The 22437-nt window shown below is 52.5% G+C and overlaps 1 protein-coding gene across 1 annotated transcript; it reads left to right on the top strand.

The window, feature by feature from the left end:
• Window positions 1-2777: 2777 nt before the first annotated feature.
• On the top strand, window positions 2778-19273 carry LOC139242089 (serine/threonine-protein kinase PAK 4-like; the record flags this gene model as incomplete). The annotated part of the gene is made up of 6 exons (XM_070870235.1): window positions 2778-3236; window positions 9040-9173; window positions 10308-10434; window positions 14588-14713; window positions 16604-16738; window positions 18620-19273. Coding segments are annotated over 6 exons (1137 nt in total), but the record flags the coding sequence as incomplete, so codon positions are not given.
• Window positions 19274-22437: the final 3164 nt, after the last annotated feature.

Raw genomic sequence — 22437 nt, 5'->3', positions numbered from 1 at the left:
AGTCTTTGATTTGGAAAAGAAACTGTTAATATTTTGAGGCAGAATGAGATCCAGGCTGTGGTCTGTATGAGGTTAAATGTGTTTTTAGCCTCCCCTTGAAGGTAGCTTACCCTCGAATTATTTCTGATGTCCCTGACCCTACACCACATGGTCAAGCGGATGGACAGTCTGCTCACACCAAGATCTGCCGCTCTGAGCCAGGTGTGGGTCAGTGGATGGGTAACATCGCTCCCTCCATTCTCACCCTTGTTCAATTCTGGCCACCACACTTTAGGAAGCACGTGTAGGCTTCAGAGCGGGTACTGAAGAGATTGAGGAGAATGGTTCCAGGGATGAGAGAATCCGGTTATGTGGATAGGACTGGAGAAGCTGGGGTTTTCCTTGGAACAGAGAAGGCTAAGAGGTGATTTGATCGAGGTGTTTAAGATCATGAAGGGTTTAGACAGAGTAAATAAAGATAAACTGCTCCAGTGGCTGAAGGGTCGATAACGAGAAGGCGCACAGATTTAAGGTGATTAGCAAAAGAACCAGAGACAACATGAGGGAAATGTTTTTATGCAGCGAGTCGTAGGATTTGGCCTGACCGGTGGTTGATACGGATTCGATAGTAGCCTTCAAAAGGGAATTGGATAAATAGAAGAAGAAAAAATAGCAGGGATATGGGGGAAAGAGCGGGACGAGTGGGACTAACTGGTTTGCTCTTCGAAAGAGCTGGCACAAACTCGATGGGCTGAATGGCCTCTTTCTGTGCTGTACTGTTCTATGATTCTATGTTTGGCTTGTGCACCACAGCACACCCAAGGTGCAAGGCTTTCAGGGAGCCAACAGCCAGGCCCGATGGGCCGAATGGCCTCCTCCTGCTCTGTAAGGTTCCACGACAGTCTTGAGGCGGAACCGAAGCAGTCCAAGGCACCTTCCTGGGATGATCCTGCGTCGCACCGGGATTCCTTGGGAATCACGAGCAATGGCGGGCGTGGAATTGAACAGAATGGGGTAGAGCCAACTTGTACCCTATAACCACATGGGAGCTCCAGTGCCCCGACATGCTGAGCTGCTAGCTGAGCTTGGAGTGTGACGAAATGTGTGCAATTGCGTTCTCCGCAGCCAATCGTGCATCTTGCACGGAACCATTGCTGGTCAGGGTTGCATAATGCCCGTGAGTCCTACGGTATTTGTATAGCGCCTTTCACGACCACCTGAAGTCTCCAAAACACTTTACAACCAATGAAGTACATTTTGAAGTGTGGTCATTTATGAGGAAAGGTTGAGTAGGTTGGGCCTCTACTCATTGGAATTCAGAAGAATGAGAGGTGATCTTATCGAAACATATAAGATTATGAGGGGTCTTGACAAGGTGGATGCAGAGAGGATGTTTCCACTGATGGGGGAGACTAGAACTAGGGGGCATGATCTTAGAATAAGGGTCCGCCCATTTAAAACTGAGATGAGGAGAAATTTCTTCTCTGAGGGTTGTAAATCTGTGGAATTCGCTGCCTCAGGGAGCTGTGGAAGCCGGGACATTGAATAAATTTAAGACCGAGATAGACAATTTCTTAACCAATAAGGGGTTATGGGGAGCGGGCAGGGAAGTGGACCTGAGCCCATGATTGGATCAGCCATGATCGTATTAAATGGCGGAGCAGGCTTGAAGGGCCGAAAGGCCTACTCCTGCTTCTATTTGTCATGTTATGTTCTTGCATAGCAGGAAAGAGACAGGAGATAGATTGATTCTGTTGCCATAGTATGTACTATGATTTCAGTGTGAAAATTTATGCTATTTCCATTGTAGCCGCGGTACAATACAGATTTTTCTCTTTCCAAACATGGCTTGTTTTGGGCCGGGTAACATTGAGGTCAGGTATTGGTGGCTGCAAGTCTGTCGCTACTGGTGAGAGCACAAGCGATAAGATTAAACTCTCCCATACTGTACAGCAGCAATCTGCATTTATCTAGCCATCAGTCGTGTGTGGGCAGACCTGAGCGCTGTACAATAAGCAGCGATGGGCTGTGGTAGGCAGAACTGTCTGACATTAACTGGTGATTACGGGGGAGGTGGGTGGCGGAAGCAGTTTGAGGTCACGAGTTGGGAGCCTCACGCAGGAAGTGTATTGGTTCACCACTGAAACTTATTGGCTTGTGGGATACTTGTGTAGTGGTCCCAATATGCCGAGTCTCACAACGCCATTGATAATTTTGTAACGGGTTAATTAAGGCTGGAGTTGTGGATAGCAGTGTGCTTGTAAGGAGGTGAAAAATAGATGATACATGTGCTGATATATAATCGATAACAATGTGTATTTATATAGCGCCTTTAACAGAGTGAAACGTCCCACGGTGCTTCACAGGAGTGTTAAAGAGTTAAAACAATTTGACCGCGAGCCCCGTAAGGGGAAATTAGGGCAGGTGACCAAAAGCTTGGTCAAAGAGGGAGGTTTTAAGGAGCGTCTTGAAGGAGGAGAGAGAGGTCGAGAGGTGGAGAGGTTTAGGGAGGGAGTTCCAGAGCTTGGGGCCCAGGCAACAGAAGGCACGGCCACCGATGGTGGAGCGATTATAATCAGGGATGGTCAGGAGGGCAGAATTAGAGGAATGCAGACATCTTGGGGGGGGGCGGGGGTTGTGGGGCTGGAGGAGGTTACAGAGATAGGGAGGGGCGAGGGAAACAAGGATGAGTATTTTGAAAACGAAACGATGCTCAACCGGGCACGAGCTCAGAATGATCTATTCTAACAAACTCTCTATTCCACCCCCCCCCCCCCCCCCCCACCTTTCCCCCTTCTTCCGTCCAGGTTGATCTCCGGGTGGGAATACCCCATGACGCCCGGCACAATGGTCCCAGCACCGCCAAGAACAGCACGAGCAAAGCACAGCCAGGCCAGCACAGAGCGGCTCAGCCTGAGCCGGCACACCCGGGCCTGCCGGCTCACGGCTCCGACACGCACCTGGCCCGCCCGTCGCAGAGCCCCTCTCAGGCTGCGTACACGCCGCCGCCCCAGGGCCCGGACTCCAGGTCGCCCCAGCGCGAGCCCCAGCGCGTGTCCCACCAGCAGTTCCGGGCCGCCCTGCAGATGGTGGTGGACCCCGGGGACCCCCGGTCCTACCTGGACAATTTCATTAAGATCGGCGAGGGCTCGACGGGCATCGTCTGCATCGCCACCGTGAAGAGCTCGGGGAAGCTGGTCGCTGTGAAGAAAATGGACCTGCGGAAACAGCAGAGGCGGGAACTGCTGTTCAATGAGGTAATGTGCCTACACTGGCACTCACACACAGCCCACTGAGTGTAACACTGCCTCCCTCTAAACAAGTGGGGGCCATACAGGCAAATGCCAGCAATGGCTCAGAGCCACCATGCCTGTATAATGGACACCTCTCTATCTTGGTGAACGTTCAAACCTAGCCACGTATACCCGGAAAGTAAAGACACAAAATCTCAGCAGGTCAGGCAGCAACTGTTGAGAGAGAGAAACTGAGTTAACGTTTCAGGTCTGTGTCCAAACTGTGTTTATTACAGATACGTAAAGTACTGGTCTATATAATGGACCTCTCTCGCTTTCTCTCTCTCTCTCTCTCTCTCTCTCTCTCTCTCTCTCTCGCGCTTGCTTTCTCTCGTTCTCACTTTCGCACGCTCTTGCTCTCGCTTTCTCTCGCTTTCTCTCTCTCGCGCTCGCTTTCTCTCTCTCGCGCTCGCTTTCTCTCTCTCGCGCTCGCTTTCTCTCTCTCGCGCTCGCTTTCTCTCTCTCGCGCTCGCTTTCTCTCTCGCGCGCTCGCTTTCTCGTGCTCTCCCACTCCCTAACCTGCATAGTAAGCATCAATACAGGTGGATGTTTGAGTGAATTACAGGCAAGATGCCCCGTGTTTGTCACCTTCCTCCTGCTGTAGCTGCATTTCCCTGACCCCAATGGTCTCGCCTCTTCCCCTGCCGGTGCTGATGAGGTGTCCCACTGTCTGGGCGACAACTAATGTCTCCCCCTGATGGCCATGCCTGAGCTTTAGCCATGAGGGGCAGTGGGCTATTCGCCTGTGGAAGGATCACGGCACTGCCCGATTCTCTCGCATGTTCTGGCTGGAATCGCGGCTGATACTCTCTTGCCCACACCCGCACACCCCCTCCCCCAACCCCCTCCCCACCCCAGATACTGAGGCCAGTTGTAGCACTCCTTACTGTAGGCCAGGCTGAGACATCTTAACTCAGCTCAGACCGCAAATTGAACCTGGAACACTCCTTCTGCTGGATCTCATTCCACTTTGGCTCAGTGCTTTTACCAGTGGAGCCACTAGGGGTTGGGGGAGCGGGGGGTGATGCTGAAATAAGTTGAGTCACACCAATGAAAGAAAGACTTGGCTTTATATAGCGCCTTTCACGGCCACTGGACGTCTCAAAGCGCTTTACAGCCATGATCTTATTGAATGGCGGAGCAGGCTCGAGGGGCCAAATGGCCAACTCCTGCTCCTATTTCTTATGTTCTTAAGTACTTTTGAAGTGTGGTCACTGCTGTAGCAGGACATTTGGAAAAGTAAAATTCGGTCAGGCAGAGTCAGCATGGATTTATGTTTGACAAATTTGCTAGAATTCTTTGAGGATGTAACGAACAGGGTGGATAAAGGGGAACCAGTGGATGTGGTGTATTTGGATTTCCAGAAGGCATTTGACAAGGTGCCACATAAAAGGTTACTGCACAAGATAAAAGTTCATGGGGTTGGGGTAATATATTAGCATGGATAGAGGATTGGCTAACTTACAGAGAACAGAGAGTCGGGATAAATGGTTCATTCTCGGGTTGGCAATCAGTAACCAGTGGGGTGCCGCAGGGATCAGTGTTGGGACCACAACTATTTACAATCTATATTAACGACTTGGAAGAAGGGACTGAGTGTAACGTAGCCAAGTTTGCTGACGATACGAAAGATGGGAGGAAAAGCAATGTGTGAGGAGGACACAAAAAATCTGCAAAAGGACATAGACTGGCTAAGTGAGCGGGCAGAAATTTGGCAGATGGAGTATAATGTTGGAAAGTGTGAGGTCATGCACTTTGGCAGAAAAAAATCAAAGAGCAAGTTATTATTTAAATGGAGAAAGATTGCAAAGTGCTGCAGTACAGCGGGACCTGGGGGCACTTGTGCATGAAACACAAAAGATTAGTATGTAGGTACAGCAAGTGATCAGTGAATCAATGAACTCTTGGCCTTTATTGCAAAGGGGATGGAGTATAAAAGCAGGGAAGTCTTGCTACAGTTGTACAGGGTATTGGTGAGGCCACACCTGGAATACTGCGTGCAGTTTTGGTTTCCATATTTAGGAAAGGATATACTTGCTTTGGAGGCAGTTCAGAGAAGGTTCACTCGGTTGATTCTGGGGATGAGGGGGTTGACTTATGAGGAAAGGTTGAGTAGGTTGGCCCTCTACTCATTGGAATTCAGAAGAATGAGAGGTGATCTTATCGAAACATATAACATTATGAGGGGGCTTGACAAGGTGGATGCAGAGAGCATGATTCCACTATTGGGAAAGACTGGAACTAGAGGGCATGATCTTAGAATAAGGGGCCGCCCATTTAAAACTGAGATGGAGAAATTTCTTCTGTCTGAGGGTTGTGGATTTGTGGAATTCGCTGCCTCAGAGAGCTGTGGAAGCCGGAACATTGAATAAATTTAAGACAGAAATAGACAGTTTCTTAAACGAAAAGGGGATAAGGGGTTATGAAGAGTGGGCAGGGAAGTGGAGCTGAGTCCATGATCAGATCAGCCATGATCGTATTAAATGGCGGAGCAGGCTCGAGGGGCCGAATGGCCTACTCCTGCTCCTATTTCTTATATTCTTATGCAATCTAGGAAATGCAGCAGCCAATTTGCACAGCAAGCTCCCAAAAATAGCAATGTGATAATGATCAGGTAATCTATTTTTTTTTATGCTGATTGAGGGATAAATATTGGCCCTAGGACAGTGGGTAGAACTCGAAATAGTGACCATGGGATCTTTTACATCCACCTGAGAGGGCAGTCAGGGCCTCGGTTTAACGTCTCATCCGAAAGACTGCACCTCCGACAGCGTGGCGCTCCCTCAGTACTGCCCCTTCGACAGCGTGGCGCTCCCTCAGTACTGCCCCTCCGACACTGTGGCGCTCCCTCAGTACTGCCCCTCCGACACTGTGGCGCTCCCTCAGTACTGCCCCTCCGACAGTGCGGCGCTCCCTCAGTACTGCCCCTCCGACAGTGCGGCACTCCCTCAGTACTGCCCCTCCGACAGTGCGGCGCTCCCTCAGTACTGCTCCTCCGACAGTGTGGCGCTTCCTCAGTACTGCCCCTCCGACAGTGCGGCGCTCCCTCAGTACTGCCCCTCCGACAGTGCGGCGCTCCCTCAGTACTGCCCCTCCGACAGTGCGGCGCTCCCTCAGTACTGCCCCTCCGACAGCGCGGCGCTCCCTCAGTACTGCCCCTCCGACAGCGCGGTGCTCCCTCAGTACTGCCCCTCCGACAGCGCGGTGCTCCCCCAGTACTGCCCCTCCGACAGTGCGGCGCTCCCTCAGTACTGCCCCTCCGACAGTGCGGCGCTCCCTCAGTACTGCCCCTCCGACAGTGCGGCGCTCCCTCAGTACTGCCCCTCCGACAGTGCCGCGCTCCCTCAATACTGCACTGGGAGTGCCAGCGTAGATTATTCTTTGTGCTCAATTTCCTCGAGTGGGACTTGAACCCACAACCTTCTGACTCACCCACTGAGCCACAGCTGACACAGCTATGAAGTAATTTCCTTTTATTCGGAAGACATGACCTACATACAAATGGGGGCGTGGAAGTGGTTTTATATTAATTGCTTTTGGCACCGTTGTGAACTTTATCTGATCTTACCCTGGATAATGAGCACAGGGTACTTGGGGCTCAGGTATTTATGAACATCGTCAGGGGGCCTAGCACTGGGACTGCATTGGCACAAGAGGAACCACCTCCATAAGAAATGGCAGCTCCTGTGGAAATTTGACCAAGAGTGTTCTTTTTGTTTAAAAAGATAAACGTGAATGGAGTATAAAAGACCTGAGGCGGGGTTAAGCATTTTGTTTTCCAGTCAGTTTGTTTGGGGTTTGGGGCTGATGAATGCACTTGCGATGCTCCTGGTGTGTACTCCGTGAAACACACACTGAGGGTCATGGTGGGTTTGTCCACAGCTGAAGCATTGATAGCCCCCCCAGGTCCCCCCCTCACACACAGACTCTTGTCCACTCCTTTCTTGAAAGTTACCAGCAGTTGCACAGGCCCTCCATCCCGACAGTAAGTTCGGGCTATTCCACTGCTGAAGGCAGCACAGCTACGCAAAATCATGTCTTCACCAGAATGGCTGATTTAAAAAAAATTTCTTCCATTTCTTTCTTTCTCTCACTCTCTTGCTTGCTCTCTCTCGCCCTCTCCCTCTCGCTCCCTCCCTCCCTCGCGTTCTCCCTCGCTCGCTCTCCGCCCTCCCCCCCTCGCTCTCCGCTCCCCTCGCTCTCTTTCTTCCCCCCCCCCCCCCCCTCGCTCCGGGGCCCTGGGATGTGGGTAATGCTGGCTGGACGACATTTATTACCCTGCCCCAGGCCCCCGATTTGAACAGTGACGGTCCCTGTGGTACTGGCGTGTCGTACTGAGTCGCTAATTCAGTCACCTCAAAGTGCATTAAAAATAAGGAATTTAGGAGAAACTTCTTTACCCAGAGAGCGGTGAGAATGTGGAACTCGCTGCCACAGGGAGGGGTTGAGGCGAATAGTATCGATGTATTTAAGGGGAAGCTGGATAAACACATGAGGGGGAAAGGAATAGAGGGATATGGTGATGGGGGTGAGATGGAGAGGGGTGGGAGGGGGCTGGTGTGGAGCATAAACCCCGGCACGGAGCGGTGGGGCATAAACCCCGGCACGGAGCGGTGAGACATAAACCCCGGCACGGACCCGCTGAGTATTTCCAGCATTGTCTGTTTTTATACAGGCATGGTCTAGCTGGGGCCGAATGGTCTGTTTCCACGCTGTCCGTTGTTGGGGCTGCTCGATCGCGGGTCGCTGAGACCGGGACCCCTTCCCCGAATCACGTTACCAGATTGTTCCGTTCAGTTTCACAGCTTTCCACGGTCGGATTTGAACTGGAGGGGGTTACCAGTCCAGAGTCACAGACACGACATAACTGTAGTCCTGCATTCCATGACGGCGCTGTCTATGGTTATTGGGGAACGACTTGCCTCTATGTGTATCACAACCCCAGTTTCAAAGCTGCCCGGGGGCAAAAGGCTGCAGTTGCTTCAAATGAAAGCCAGGCTGCCCCGAAACAGATTGAGGATTACGCGGCCATCTGTGCAGCGACAGCGATATATAAAATGTTTTATGACCTATAAATCTTGACGAGCGAGAAGGGCCCTCTTTAGATTATAGCTGAGTTTTCTGAGTGAGGTACGGTCAGGCCACACCTCTGGAGTATTGCGTGCAGTTTTGGTCTCCTTATTTAAGGAGGCATATACTTGCATTGGAGGCAGTTCAGAGAAGGTTCACTCGGTTGATTCCTGAGATGGCGGGGGGGGGGGGTTGTCTTGTGAAGAAAGGTTGAGCAGGTTGGGCCTAAGCCCATTGGAGTTTAGAAGAATAAGAGGGGATCTTATTGAAACAAGATTCTGAGGGGGCTGGACAGGGTAGATGCAGAGAGGATGTTTCCCCTCATGGGGGAATCTAGAACTAGGGGGAATAGTTTGAGATTAAGGAGTCGGCCATTTAAAACTCAGATGAGAAGGAATTTCTTCTCTCTGAGGGTTGTGAATCTGTTGAATTCTCTGCCCCAGAGAGCTGTGGAGGCTGGGTCAATGAATATAATCAAGGGGGAGATAGACAGATTTTTGAACGATAAGGGATTGAAGGGTTTTGGGGAGCGGGCGGGGAAGTGGAGCTGAGCTCAAGATCAGATCAGCCATGATCTTATTGAATGGCGGAGCAGGCTCGAGGGGCCGAATGGCCGACTCCTGTCCCTATTTCTTATGTTCTTGTGTAATCCCCGGAGTGTCAGTCACAGGCGTTTGTTCCTTTTTCTTCTCTGCAGGTTGTGATCATGCGAGACTACCATCATGAAAACGTGGTGGAAATGTACAACAGTTACCTGGTGGATGATGAGCTGTGGGTGGTGATGGAATTCCTGGAAGGAGGGGCACTAACTGACATCGTAACGCATACCAGGTACGGATCGCCCGCTGACTGGTCCCGCTCACCCGCCACCCCCTGTGCTCGCTGACCCTTCATCGGCTCCCGATCCGGCAACACTTCAATTTTAGAATTCCCATCCTTGTTTTCAAATCCCTCCGTGGCCCTTGCCCCCTCCCTATCTCTGTAATCTCCTCCTGCCCCACAACCCCCGAGATCTCTGTGCTCCTCTAATTCTGGTCTCTTGGGCATCCCCTGATTTGCATCGCCCCACCATTGGTGCATTATACCCAGATCCCTTAGTTCCCAAAACTTTATCGATCTCAGCCTTGAATATACTCAACAACTGAGCCTCCACAGCCCTCTGGGGCAGAGAATTCCAAAGATTCACCACCCTCTGAGTGAAGAAGTTTTTCCTCATCTCAGTCCTAAATGGCCGACCCCTTTTCCTGAGACTGTGACCCCTGGTTCTAGACTCCCCAGCCCGGGGGGAAACATCCTCCCTGCATCTACTGTATCTAGCTCTGTAAGTATTTGTCGTCTGTGTGTGCGATGCTGACCGGTCAACAACATATGCATTTATATAGCACGTTTAACGTAGTAAAACGTCCAAAGTGCTTCACAGGACTGTTATAAAAATTATTCCATTTAGTTTAAAAGTACATTTCGTGACTGAATTCAATATTTCTGTGTAAATATGTTTTCTCTTACGAACGAATCTTTTGCCTTTTCTACTGAACTAATTCTGCCCTCCTGACCATCCCTGATTATAATCGCTCCACCATCGGTGGCCGTGCCTTCTGTTGCCTGGGCCCCAAGCTCTGGAACTCCCTCCCTAAACCTCTCCGCCTCTCTTTCCTCCTTCAAGACGCTCCTTAAAACCCACCTCTTTGCCCTAGTTTCTCCTTATGTGGCTCGATGTCAAATTTTATGTCTCTTACTACTCCTGTGAAGCGCTTTGGGACGTTTCACTACGTTAAAGGCACTATATAAATACAGGTTGTTGTTAAATCAAACTCTCGGTGTGAGTTTTTTGTTGTAAGATTTTGGCTGCACCAACTTTTGCGATTTCGCTTATCGTGTTGTCACTTTCTGATGATGCCATAAATCTGGGGGGAGATTACGGGCAGCAGTTAGCCGATAATGAAAGCTTTGAATACTGTCCTGCAGGATGAACGAGGAGCAGATAGCCACTGTCTGCCTATCTGTGCTGAGGGGTCTGGCTGTTCTGCACGCCCAGGGGGTCATCCACAGAGACATCAAGAGCGACTCCATCCTCTTAACACACGACGGACGGGTAGGTGTGACACCCGTAGACGTGGCTCCCTGGGCCGGGCGGGCGGGTGGGAACAGATGCCAAAATGTAGAATGACCTTCTTGTGAAAGTAGTTAAGCAACAATTGAGATTTGCGCCTCCCATCTGTGTTAAAGTGTCAGCCGTGGATCAGTGGGCAGCACACTGGCCCCTGAGTCCGAAGGTTGTGGGTTCAAGTCCCACTCCAGGGGGACATTCCCAGTGCAGTACTGAGGGAGTGCCGCACTGTTGGAGGAGCTGTCTTTCGGATGAGACTCAGGTGGACGTAAAAAATCCCACGGCACTATTTCGAATAAGAGCAGGGGAGTTCTCCCCGGTGCCCTGGGGTCAATATAACAAACATAACATAACAAAAACAGATTATCTGGTCGTTATCACATTGCTCTTCCCTTGAGTGTTCTCTCTTCCTCCCCTGCTCCCCTCCACGCTCTCTTCCCCCCCTCGCTCTATCCCCCCCCCTCGCTCTCTTCCCCCCCTCGCTCTCTTCCCCCCCTCGCTCTCTTCCCCCCCCCCTCGCTCTCTTCCCCCCCTCGCTCTCTTCCCCCCCCTCGCTCTCTTCCCCCCCCTCGCTCTCTTCCCCCCCCTCGCTCTCTTCCCCCCCCTCGCTCTCTTCCCCCCCCTCGCTCTCTTCCCCCCCTCGCTCTCTTCCCCCCCCTCGCTCTCCCCCCCCCTCGCTCTCTTCCCCCCCCTCGCTCTCTCCCCCCCTCGCTCTCTCCCCCCCCCTCGCTCTCTCCCCCCCCTCGCTCTCTCCCCCCCCCTCGCTCTCTTCCCCCCCCTCGCTCTCTTCCCCCCCTCGCTCTCTCCCCCCCTCGCTCTCTCCCCCCCCTCGCTCTCTCCCCCCCCCTCGCTCTCTTCCCCCCCCTCGCTCTCTTCCCCCCCTCGCTCTCTTCCCCCCCCTCGCTCTCTCCCCCCCCTCGCTCTCTTCCCCCCCTCGCTCTCTTCCCCCCCTCGCTCTCTCCCCCCCCTCGCTCTCTCCCCCCCCTCGCTCTCTCCCCCCCCTCGCTCTCTCCCCCCCCTCGCTCTCTCCCCCCCCTCGCTCTCTCCCCCCCCTCGCTCTCTTCCCCCCCCTCGCTCTCTTCCCCCCCCTCGCTCTCTTCCCCCCCCTCGCTCTCTCCCCCCCCTCGCTCTCTCCCCCCCCTCGCTCTCTCCCCCCCCTCTCTCTCCCCCCCCTCGCTCTCTCCCCCCCCTCGCTCTCTCCCCCCCCTCGCTCTCTCCCCCCCCCTCGCTCTCTCCCCCCCCTCGCTCTCTCCCCCCCCCTCGCTCTCTCCCTCCCCCCTCGCTCTCTCCCCCCCCTCGCTCTCTTCTCCCCCCCTCGCTCTCTCCCCCCCCTCGCTCTCTCCCCCCCTCGCTCTCTCCCCCCGCTCTCTCCCCCCCCCTCGCTCTCTTCTCCCCCCTCGCTCTCTTCTCCCCCCCTCGCTCTCTCCCCCCCCTCGCTCTCTCCCCCCCTCGCTCTCTCCCCCCCCCCGCTCTCTCCCCCCCTCGCTCTCTTCCCCCCCCTCGCTCTCTCCCCCCCCCTCGCTCTCTTCTCCCCCCTCGCTCTCTCCCCCCCCTCGCTCTCTCCCCCCCCTCGCTCTCTCCCCCCCCCTCGCTCTCTTCTCCCCCCTCGCTCTCTTCTCCCCCCTCGCTCTCTCCCCCCCCTCGCTCTCTCCCCCCCCTCGCTCTCTCCCCCCCCTCGCTCTCTCCCCCCCCTCGCTCTCTCCCCCCCTCGCTCTCTCCCCCCCCTCGCTCTCTCCCCCCCCCTCGCTCTCTCCCCCCCTCGCTCTCTTCCCCCCCCTCGCTCTCTTCCCCCCCTCGCTCTCTTCCCCCCCTCGCTCTCTTCCCCCCTCGCTCTCTTCCCCCCCCTCGCTCTCTCCCCCCCCCCTCGCTCTCTCCCCCCCCCCTCGCTCTCTTCCCCCCCCTCGCTCTCTTCCCCCCCTCGCTCTCTTCCCCCCCTCGCTCTCTTCCCCCCCTCGCTCTCTTCCCCCCCTCGCTCTCTTCCCCCCCTCGCTCTCTTCCCCCCCTCGCTCTCTTCCCCCCTCGCTCTCTTCCCCCCCTCGCTCTCTTCCCCCCCTCGCTCTCTTCCCCCCCTCGCTCTCTCCCCCCCCCCTCGCTCTCTTCCCCCCCCTCGCTCTCTTCCCCCCCTCGCTCTCTTCCCCCCCTCGCTCTCTTCCCCCCCTCGCTCTCTCCCCCCCCCTCGCTCTCTTCCCCCCCCCTCGTCGCTCTCTCCCCCCCCTGTCGCTCTCTTTCCCCCCCCCCTCGCTCTCTCCCCCCCCTGTCGCTCTCTTTCTCCCCCCCTCGCTCTCTTCCCCCCCTCGCTCTCTTCCCCCCCCGTCGCTCTCTCTTCCCCCCCCTCGCTCTCTTTCTCCCCCACCTCGCTCTCTTTCTCCACCTGCTCTTCTTGCCCCCCAACCCCACCCCTCCTCGCTCTCTCTCCTTCCCATCCCTTGCTCTCCCCTCGCCCTCCCCTTCCCTTCCTTCGCTCTCTTTCCCCCCCCCCCCCTTCCTCGCGCTCCCCCCACCCCCACCCCCCTTCCCCTTGCTTGCCCTCTCCTGGTCGTGCTCCTACCCCCGCGCCCCCACCCCCCCACACACGTGCGCGCTTCCCCCTCTTTTCACACCCTTCCCTCCCGGGCACACTCTCACTCTCACTCTCACTGGATCGCCTGCTTGCTCGAGCTATCTTTTTTTCCCCTTTTGTAACGTGGGCACCGATTGCCCAGTGAATGCACCTTGCCAGTGCGCACTGCAGTGCCGAGAAGGCACGGCAGGAAATGAATCTCCAATTGTCCATAAGGCACGGACCTCGGTCTCCAAGATTCTCTGCCGATCTGGGAGAGACCGGAGCCACGTAGATCAAGGAACAATTCCTTGGATCACTGAAAGTCAAAACAATAAAGCATTTCTGCCCCAAACGATTCCCTGCTTGTTTACAGATGTTCTCCATGCTCCAGCTATCATCTTCCGCTTTGGGTGGAGTTATTAAGGGGCTAAGATCGGTGTGGGTGCAAGAAGACTATTGTATAAATTGTATAAAACCGGAGTGCCATTAATTCTGAATAAAACTGCTGATCTTGTAGGGTAGGAGTGCCCCTATCTGGTCACAGGTGGTACTGCGCAGTGCAATGTGACAAAGCTGTGTCTCTTGCCGGAGGTTGGAAATCTGCCATGTTCGAAATTGCAGGGATATAAAATCCAAGTGTCTTTTTCTTTTGTTCATATTTAAATTGTTCCAAGATTTAAAAACAAATGAAGCCAGGCCACTAATGGTTGCCATTAACCAAGTGGCAATCTTGCACATGTTAAAGGAATGAGAAACGAGCCAATGTATCGCTTGCCCCCGGTATTGGGTTCCAACGTGAACCCAGCCCCCTGTGCCTCAGTTGGTAAACGCACAGCCCTTGTGTGGACCTGAGCTATACTGTGCAGCACGGTCCCGCAGCCTGCCCCAGGTTGGAGGTTAAGGTTTTGGTTTCCGCACTGGCTGCGGAGACATCTGTACAAGCTCGCGGTGGGTCAGAACAGCAGCGATGATGGGCATGGCCATCCTTACAAGAGGGAGAAAAGAAATTGGAGTGGACGGAGAAGAGGGAATAAAAAGAAACAGCAAGGCTTTAAGGGGTGAAAGCCCTCCTGTAATAACTTGGTGTATTCTGACCTACATTGACTCCCACTTAAGCAACGCCTTGATTTCAAAATTCTCAACCTTGTTTACAAATCCCTCCATGACCCTCGCCCCTCCCTATCTCTGTAACCTCCTCCAGCCCCACAACCCCCCGAGATGCCTGCGCTCCTGACCATCCCTGATTATAATCGCTCCACCATCGGTGGCCGTGCCTTCTGTTGCCTGGGCCCCAAGCTCTGGCACTCCCTCCCTAAACCCCTCCGCCTCTCGACCTCTCTTTCCTCCTTCGAGACGCTCCTTAAAACTGACTTCTTTAACCATAATTTCTTCTTCGGCATCAAATGTATCTGTTTTGTCTGATAACACTGCTGAGAAGCGACCCGGGACGGTTTACTACGTTAAAGGCGCTATATAAATAAAAGTTGTTGTTGTAAAAAGTTAGCGATTGCAGAACGTACTCATGTCGATGCAGTTTGTTGGCAGACACCTTGCTGAGTTTCCACACTGTCATGCTGTGCGTTTGTCTTTCTTCAGGTGAAGCTCTCCGACTTTGGATTCTGTGCCCAGGTCTCGAAGGATGTGCCGAGACGTAAGTCCCTGGTGGGCACTCCGTACTGGATGGCCCCGGAGCTGATCTCGCGGCTACCATATGGACCAGAGGTAACTGTGTGTGTGTGTGTGTGTGTGGTGTGTGTGTGGTGTGTGTGTGTGTGTGTGTGTGTGTGTGTGTGTGTGTGTGTTTGTGTGTTGTGTGTTGTGTGTGTGGTGTGTGGTGTGTGGTGTGTGTGTGTGTGTGGTGTGTGTGTGTTTGTTTGTGTGTGTGTGTGTGTGTGTGTGTGTGTTTGTGTGTTGTGTGGTGTGTGGTGTGTGGTGTGTGTGTGTGTGTGGTGTGTGTGTGTTTGTTTGTGTGTGTGTGTGTGTGTGTGTGTGTGTGTGTTTGTGTGTTCTTACCCTTATTTAGCAAAATGGGGCAAGTGCATTAGATTATTTGCAGGAAAGATGTAACAGATTTTTGAGCCATAAGGGAATAAACGGTATGGGGAGCGGGCAGGGAAGTGGAACTGAGTCCATGATCAGATCAGCCATGATCTTATTGAATGGCGGAGCAGGCTCGAGGGGCCGAATGGCCGACTCCTGCTCCTATTTCTTGTGTACATAATCATAGAAACTGGAAGTTGCCCAAAACCTGATACTGAGAAGCAAGTCGCAGGCCTCGACATTGTCTCAGTGAGCACGTGGGTCACACGCCATGGGTAGCGAGCTGGTCAGACCAAGAGCAGCCCAGGTTTGATCCCCGCTCTTCGCTGAGTGAGCCCAATCTCAGCTTGAGCGCAATTAGCCTCAGTGCCCCGAGGCTGCCACTCCTGCCTCAAACTGTGGACGTCGGGTGAGCACGGGCTCGGGATTTCGGCGATGCTCTCCAAAGCCGAATAGTCCGCTGACCCTCTCGACTTGCGCGCGAGGAGCAGCCACTTGATTGAGGCCAAAGCCAATTCTGAGCCCGTACTAGCGGGAGGGGAAGAGAGAACGAGTTACATGGGTAAATAGCCATCTCCAATCTTCATGTAATGTCAGCAGAAGCTTTAATGGACGTTGCCTCTAAAATTGAGCATCGTCTGAGCTTCAGGTTAAACTGTTCTAGCAGTAAAATGTTGCTCGGATCTAAGGAAAGGAGAATTTTCTTTTGTTACCAGACTGATTCCTGGGATGGGGGGATTGTGCTATGAGGAGAGATTGATATTAGGCCGATATTCTCTAGAGTTTAGAAGAATGAGAGGTGATCTCATTGAAACATATAGAATAAGGGATTACGGGGAGCGGGCAGGGAGGTGGAGCTGAGTCCATGATCGGATCAGCCATGATCTTATTGAATGGCGGAGCAGGCTCGAGGGGCCGAAAGGCCTATTCCTGCTCCTATTTCTTATGTTCTTACAGGGCTTGACAGGGTAGATGCAGGGAGGATGTTTCCCTCCGGGCTGGGGAGTCTAGAACCAGGGACCACACAGTCTCGGGATAAGGGGTCGGCCATTTAGGACTGAGATGAGGAGAAACTTCTTCACTCAGAGGGTGGTGAATCTTTGGAATTCTCTGCCCCAGAGGGCTGTGGAGGCTCAGTGAGTATATTCAAGGCTGAGATCAATAGATTTTTGGACATTAAGTGAATCGAGGGATATGGGGACAGTGCAGTAAAGTGGAGTTGAGGTCAAAGATCAGCCGTGATCTTATTGAATGGTGGAGCGGGCTCGAGGGGCCGAATAGCCGACTCCTGCTCCTTATGTTGCTGTGTCCTCGTGATGGGAGATTCTGGGCGAATGACTGGGTCAGTGAGGATGTGATCTGTTTTTAAACATAACTCATTTTTAAAAAATGTTTATATTCACCTTGTAACGACAGAGCTGTCTGCCTCACTGTGGTCGAGCGTTTGGGATGATTTCCGTAACTTTCCCCCTCGGTGCTTTGTTGGCCGTGGGAAGGAAAGTGAAAGGGGTTTAGGCGCTGCTCGCTCCAGAGATGAACGTGAGTAACTGTCGGCACTGCCTTCGTTTCCAGGTGGATATCTGGTCTCTGGGTATCATGGTAATAGAGATGGTCGACGGGGAACCTCCATATTTCAACGAACCTCCGCTCAAGGCCATGAAGATGATACGGGACAACCTGCCCCCCAAATTGAAGAATGGTCAGAAGGTAATATGTTGCTCGGTGCATTACTGCTCTTCCTTTATTCAACGCACTGCGGAGTGGCATGTATTAGAAACTTGTTGCAATCCAGTCATTAGCAACGTCCTATAAGAAAGCAGGTCTGTGTCCTTATCGCTTCAGTGAATTAAGCGATTTCAGTGTTTGTTATTTATATATGTGTCAACCGTGGCTCAGTGGGCAGCACACTCGCCTCGGAGTCAGAAGGTCGTGGGTTCAAGTCCCGCTCCAGAGACTTGAGCACAAAAATCCACTCTTGACACTCTAGTGCAGTGCTGAGGGAGCGCCGCTCTGTCGGAGGGGCAGTGCTGAGGGAGCACCGCACTGTTAGAGGGGCAGTGCTGAGGGAACGCCGCACTGTCGGAGGGGCAGTACTGAGGGAGCGCTGCACTGTCGGAGGGGCAGTACTGAGGGAGCGCTGCACTGTCGGAGGGGCAGTGCTGAGGGAACGCCGCACTGTCGGAGGGGCAGTACTGAGGGAGCGCCGCACTGTCGGAGGGGCAGTACTGAGGGAGCGCCGCACTGTCGGAGGGGCAGTGCTGAGGGAGTGCCGCACTGTCGGAGGGGCAGTATTGAGGGAGCACCGCACTGTCGGAGGGGCAGTACTGAGAGAGTGCCGCACTGTCGGAGGGGCAGTATTGAGGGAGCGCCGCACTGTCGGAAGGGCAGTACTGAGGGAGCACCGCACTGTCGGAGGGGCAGTACTGAGGGAGCGCCGCACTGTCGGAGGGGCAGTACTGAGGGAGCGCCGCACTGTCGGAAGGGCAGTACTGAGGGAGCGCCGCACTGTCGGAGGGGCAGTACTGAGAGAGTGCCGCACTGTCGGGAGGGGCAGTGCTGAGGGAGCGCCACACTGTCGGAGGGGCAGTAATGAGGGAGTGCTGCACTGTTAGAGGGGCCATCTTTCAGATGAGATATTAAACCGAGGCCCTTGTTTGCTCTCTCAGGTGGGTGTAAAAGTTCCCATGGCACTATTCTGAAGAAGAGCAGGGGAGTTCTCCCCGGTGTCCTGGGGCCAATATTTATCCCACAATCAACATCACTAAAACAGATGATCTGGGTCATTATCACATTGCTGTATGTGGGAGCTTGCTGTGCGCAAATTGGCTGCCGCGTTTCCCACATTACAACAGTGACTACACTCCAAAAGTACTTCATTGGTTGTGAAGCGCTTTGGGACAGCATGAGGATATGAAAGTTGCTATATAAATACAAATCTTTGCTTCTTAATCTTTTGGACTGCCGACAGTTCCAGGGAATTTCCTGTCTTCCTGGGTGATTGTTTTTTCATACTTTTTAAACTCTCTGAAACTTAAAAAATTTCATTACTGCAATATAATCATTTTTATCTCTAATGTTTTAAGTTTGAACTCTTTATTTTTCTCTCTCTTTCGCTGCTTCTGCCGACTTCGGAGCAACAATCGGCATTTAATTTTGACTAAACACTGTGGCTGCAAAGCCCGTTTCTCCACCCAATCTGACCATCACTGAGCCCACATTGACTCGATTGCGTCAGGCACAGAGCCAGATCACGATTAACCTTTCCCTCGCCTGAACAAGTTGGAGAATGCTGACCGGCAGGTATATCTATTGGCCCCAGAGGAATAAAGGGGTCGGCCATTTCAGACCGAGGTGAGGAGGAATTTCTTCACTCAGAGGGGGGTGAATCTTTGGAATTCTCTGCCCCAGGGGGCTGTGGAGGCTCAGTCGCTGAGTATATTCAAGGCTGAGATCGATAGATTTTGGGGAACTAAGGGATAGTGCGGGAAGGTGGAGTTGAGGTAGAAGATTGGCCACGATCTCGTTGAATGGCGGAGCAGGCTCGAGGGGCCTCCTATTTCTTATGTTCTTGTTATATTTCTCTCGCAGGTTTCTCCCTTACTAAAAGGCTTCCTGGACCGCCTGTTGGTGCGGGACCCCTCCCAGAGGGCGATGGCGACAGAGTTACTGAAGCACCCCTTCCTGAGCAAGGCTGGCCTTCCGTCCTGTATCGTACTACTGATGAGAATGAATCGGATAAAATGAGCGTTACTCTGACGCAGCAGAGGGAGAGGAAAAGAATGAAAAGGAATCCGTGATTTAAAAACTTCGAAACGTATATCTCATAAATAAATCGTTTGGCATTTACAAGAACAGGGTCTTTTCCTGTCAGCTCGGCGGGCGTGTGTCAGCTTTGTCATCTGCTGGCCGCCAATTGTTGCCGCGACAACCACCTGTTTTAACTGGACCTTCTGACTCTGTACTTTGACAGTACTGTTTCTCAGGGGTCAAAGCCACAAAGGAATATAGATACTACTGAACACACAGACTTTGTTTTTGATTTGTGAAATGTAACTTTAAAAAAAAAAAGACTGCTAACGAGTTGATTAATGGGGTTTATACACAGAACACTAAAAGGATCTACACTGGAATTTTATATATACATATATATGTATATTTCACTACTTTCAAATCATGATTTTGATTTTAAAAACACTGTTAGATGTAGAGGCTGCACATCTGTATAAAGCATGCATCCGGGAGGGGGAGGGGGAGGGGGAGGGGTGACAATACCTGTGAAACGATCTTCTGCCCTCTGACTTGGCAAAGAACGCTGGGATATTGGCGGGGCCTCAAGAGCAGCGATGCCTGTGCCCCCAGTGCCTCTGTGCGCACCGCATTGGACCTTCCAGAGTGGGCATGCATGTGTGTTTTTACAGTAGGTCAGTTTTAAAAAAAAATAGTGTGTGTGAATGTGTGCACAGTTAGAGCTAGTTAGGGGTTACACGGAGAGACGGACTGGTCTAAAGTTTGGACGCGTTACACTCCACGTTTTGTTCGATGCCAGCGCCCTGAAATCACGTCGGGCATGGTATGCGGTGGGGTGTGTGGGGTGGGGTGGGGGGGGAGTGAGAGAATGCACGTTTAGTGGGGCACTGTACGTTTCTGAGCATTGAGCACCCCATTATAGTAAAGGAAGACACTAACTAGTCGAGGTGAAGTAGGGCAGGTGAGTGAGTGAGGCCCATGCTGTGGTACCAAGGTCACATTGTCTCCACTCGGGAGACTGACCTGTTCTCCATAAACTCGCATTTCATCTACAGCAATATCCCGATGCTTGAATATTCCGGCTCTTTGACGGATAAGACTGTTCCTTTGACGGTTTCACCTCAAACAAAGAAAAAAAAAAGTTGTAAAACACGATTATATGAGACCTGTTTTCCTTCGGAATAATCTCGCCAGGTGCAAGGAATTTACTGATGCACTTTTCGTTTGCAGGTCAGAAGGATTAGCTGAGGGAAGGTATTTTTTGTCACTACTGTTTATTCTGCAGTTTTAGCAATGATTGGGCGGTAGATGTGACTTCAGACTCAAAGGCTACACATTCAGGCAGGGCGGCACATAACACGGAGTGTAAATTGGGAGATGGTTTATGGAGGAAGCACAACCTGAGACCTCGGTAACTTTCTCCCATTTAAGACCAATAACGCCACACGGCAGAAATGACTCCCATTCTTCTACCGGCCAATACTGCTGTCAAGCATTGCTGCTGTGAAGGTTCGAAGGTTAATGTGGAGGGGGTCGTTTTAAACACACATCTCCCACGTGAGGTGGTTTATGTCCTTTTTGAGAGCGCCCTTTTAGTTTTTCTGGCCACCGCAGTTCCTGAGCTTCGGGGGAAGCCAGCCAGACCGACCGAGCCCCCCCCCGGCCCCATTCCTGATCTCTTCCACCAAGGGCCGGCCCCCCACGTTTCCCGGCCTCAGACCCGGTGATTCAGCCAGGCCGTGAAATGGACTGCGAGTTTAACCAAGTGGCCGGGCTAGTGCGCCAGCAATTGGTTGGGAATCCCCTGTCGGAGTCACCCCTGGAATAGGCGGGTGGTTCCGAGGTCAATATCCCAACAGCTCATTGCGCAAATGTCCTTGAGTTTCAGCCAGAGCCTGGCTTGCAGCTTCACCAGTGTGATGGATGGAGCAACTACTGAACGGCTTGGCCTGCTTTTGTTCAAGGATATTTATATTGTACTTTTTTTGTAACAATACAGTATTTTTTTTTGAGAATGCAACAACTTATTTTCTTGAGTAGCTCCTTTACAAGATTTACTGTTTTTAAAAAAAACTTGTCTTTTCATTGTGCCAAGAGGGTGAACTTATAAGGTTTTTAAATTTTCTAATTACAGATTAGAAAACCATTTGACATGGAGTTTCTGTCTCTTGTGTCCCGTGCTGTGTGTCTGTGTGTGCAGGTGGCTTTCACTGAATCATCATAAAATACTGATCGAAATGGGAAACTGCTGAAATTCGCTCTCCCATTGCTCTCGCTCTCGATCACAATCTCACTCTCTCACTTCCTCGCTGTCTCCCGATCCCTCCCTCACTCACTCACACCCTCCCTTTCTCCCTCCCTCTCTCCCTCCCTCCCTTCCTCCCTCCCTCCCTCCCTCCCTTCCTCTCTCCCTCCCTCCCTCCCTCCCTTCCTCTCTCCCTCCCTCCTTCCCTCTCTCACTCTCCCTCTCACTCCATCTCTCACTCTCCCTTGCTCCCTCCCTCTTCCTCCCTCTTTCTAGCTCACTCCCTCTCCCCCTCCCTCCCTCTCTCCCTCCTTCTCACTTCTTCCCTCGCATTCTCTCACTCTCCCTCTCACTCCAACCCTCTCACTCCCTCACAATCGCTTTCTCTCCCTTGCTCTCTCACTTCTTCCCTCGCTCTCTCATTCCCTTGCTCTCTCATTCTTCCCCTCGCTCTCTCGATTTGACTCAGTCCGCAGCATTCTCCTCCGGGTCAGGAGATTGTCTGTTCAAACCCCTCTCGCTCCTGATCCCACAAACCAGGCCGCCACACCAGTGTAATACTGAGGGAGTGCTGCATTGTCGGGAGATGTGAAGCAAAGACCCCGTCTGCCTCGTGCATATTAAAAATCCCACGGCGCTATTGAGAGAGAGCGGGCATTGTGCTGCACTGGCTCACATTCCTCCCTGACCAACACCGGCCAAAACTGATCATTCATCTCCCTGCTGTTTATGGGATCTTGCTTCCTACAAAATGGCCTGTGTGCATTGAAGGTGGAACCATTTAGAATATTTGAGCAACACGCTATCTAAATGCAGATCTTTTTCACTGATGATAAACCTGTTTTTAATCTAACTTCCCCCTCCCCTATAACAAGGACAATACTTTCAGAAATGTTATGTAAAAGATAACACCCCCAAAATCTAGTGACAGGATTTCCCCGCGTGCATTTATGCTGCGGTACACCCATTGCAGGGGATAAACGGGAAGGATTTTCCAGCCCAGGGTTCAATCCTCGCTTCCCATCAATGAAACCAAATGGGGTTCAGGGTAAGGGAGTCCAGGATTATTTTTTAAATCAAGGTGGTGAAGGATCAGGGCGGAAAAGATGAGCGGTAAGTCAGATTCCAGTTGGGTAAATGATGCTTTCTGTTCAACCTGGAGTAATGTGATGCTTTCCAAATCCCATTCAATCTCCGTTTTTAAGGAAATCCTAGCATCCAATATCTCTCTCTTGTCTTTCCTCCATTGTACTGTCCCCTATATTAAAATGAACTGTAGCATCATAGGCCGTCCCTCGGAATCGAGGAAGACTTGCTTCCACTCCCAAAGTGAGTTCTTTGATGGCTGAACAGTCCCAATACAAGAGCCACGGTCCCTGTCACAGGTGGGACAGACAGTGGTCGAGGGAAGGGG

Source organism: Pristiophorus japonicus, unplaced genomic scaffold, assembly GCF_044704955.1.
Source record: "Pristiophorus japonicus isolate sPriJap1 unplaced genomic scaffold, sPriJap1.hap1 HAP1_SCAFFOLD_1213, whole genome shotgun sequence".
In the NCBI taxonomy this organism is placed as follows: Eukaryota; Metazoa; Chordata; class Chondrichthyes; family Pristiophoridae; genus Pristiophorus; species Pristiophorus japonicus.
This window is presented reverse-complemented; position numbering and strand designations above follow the sequence as displayed.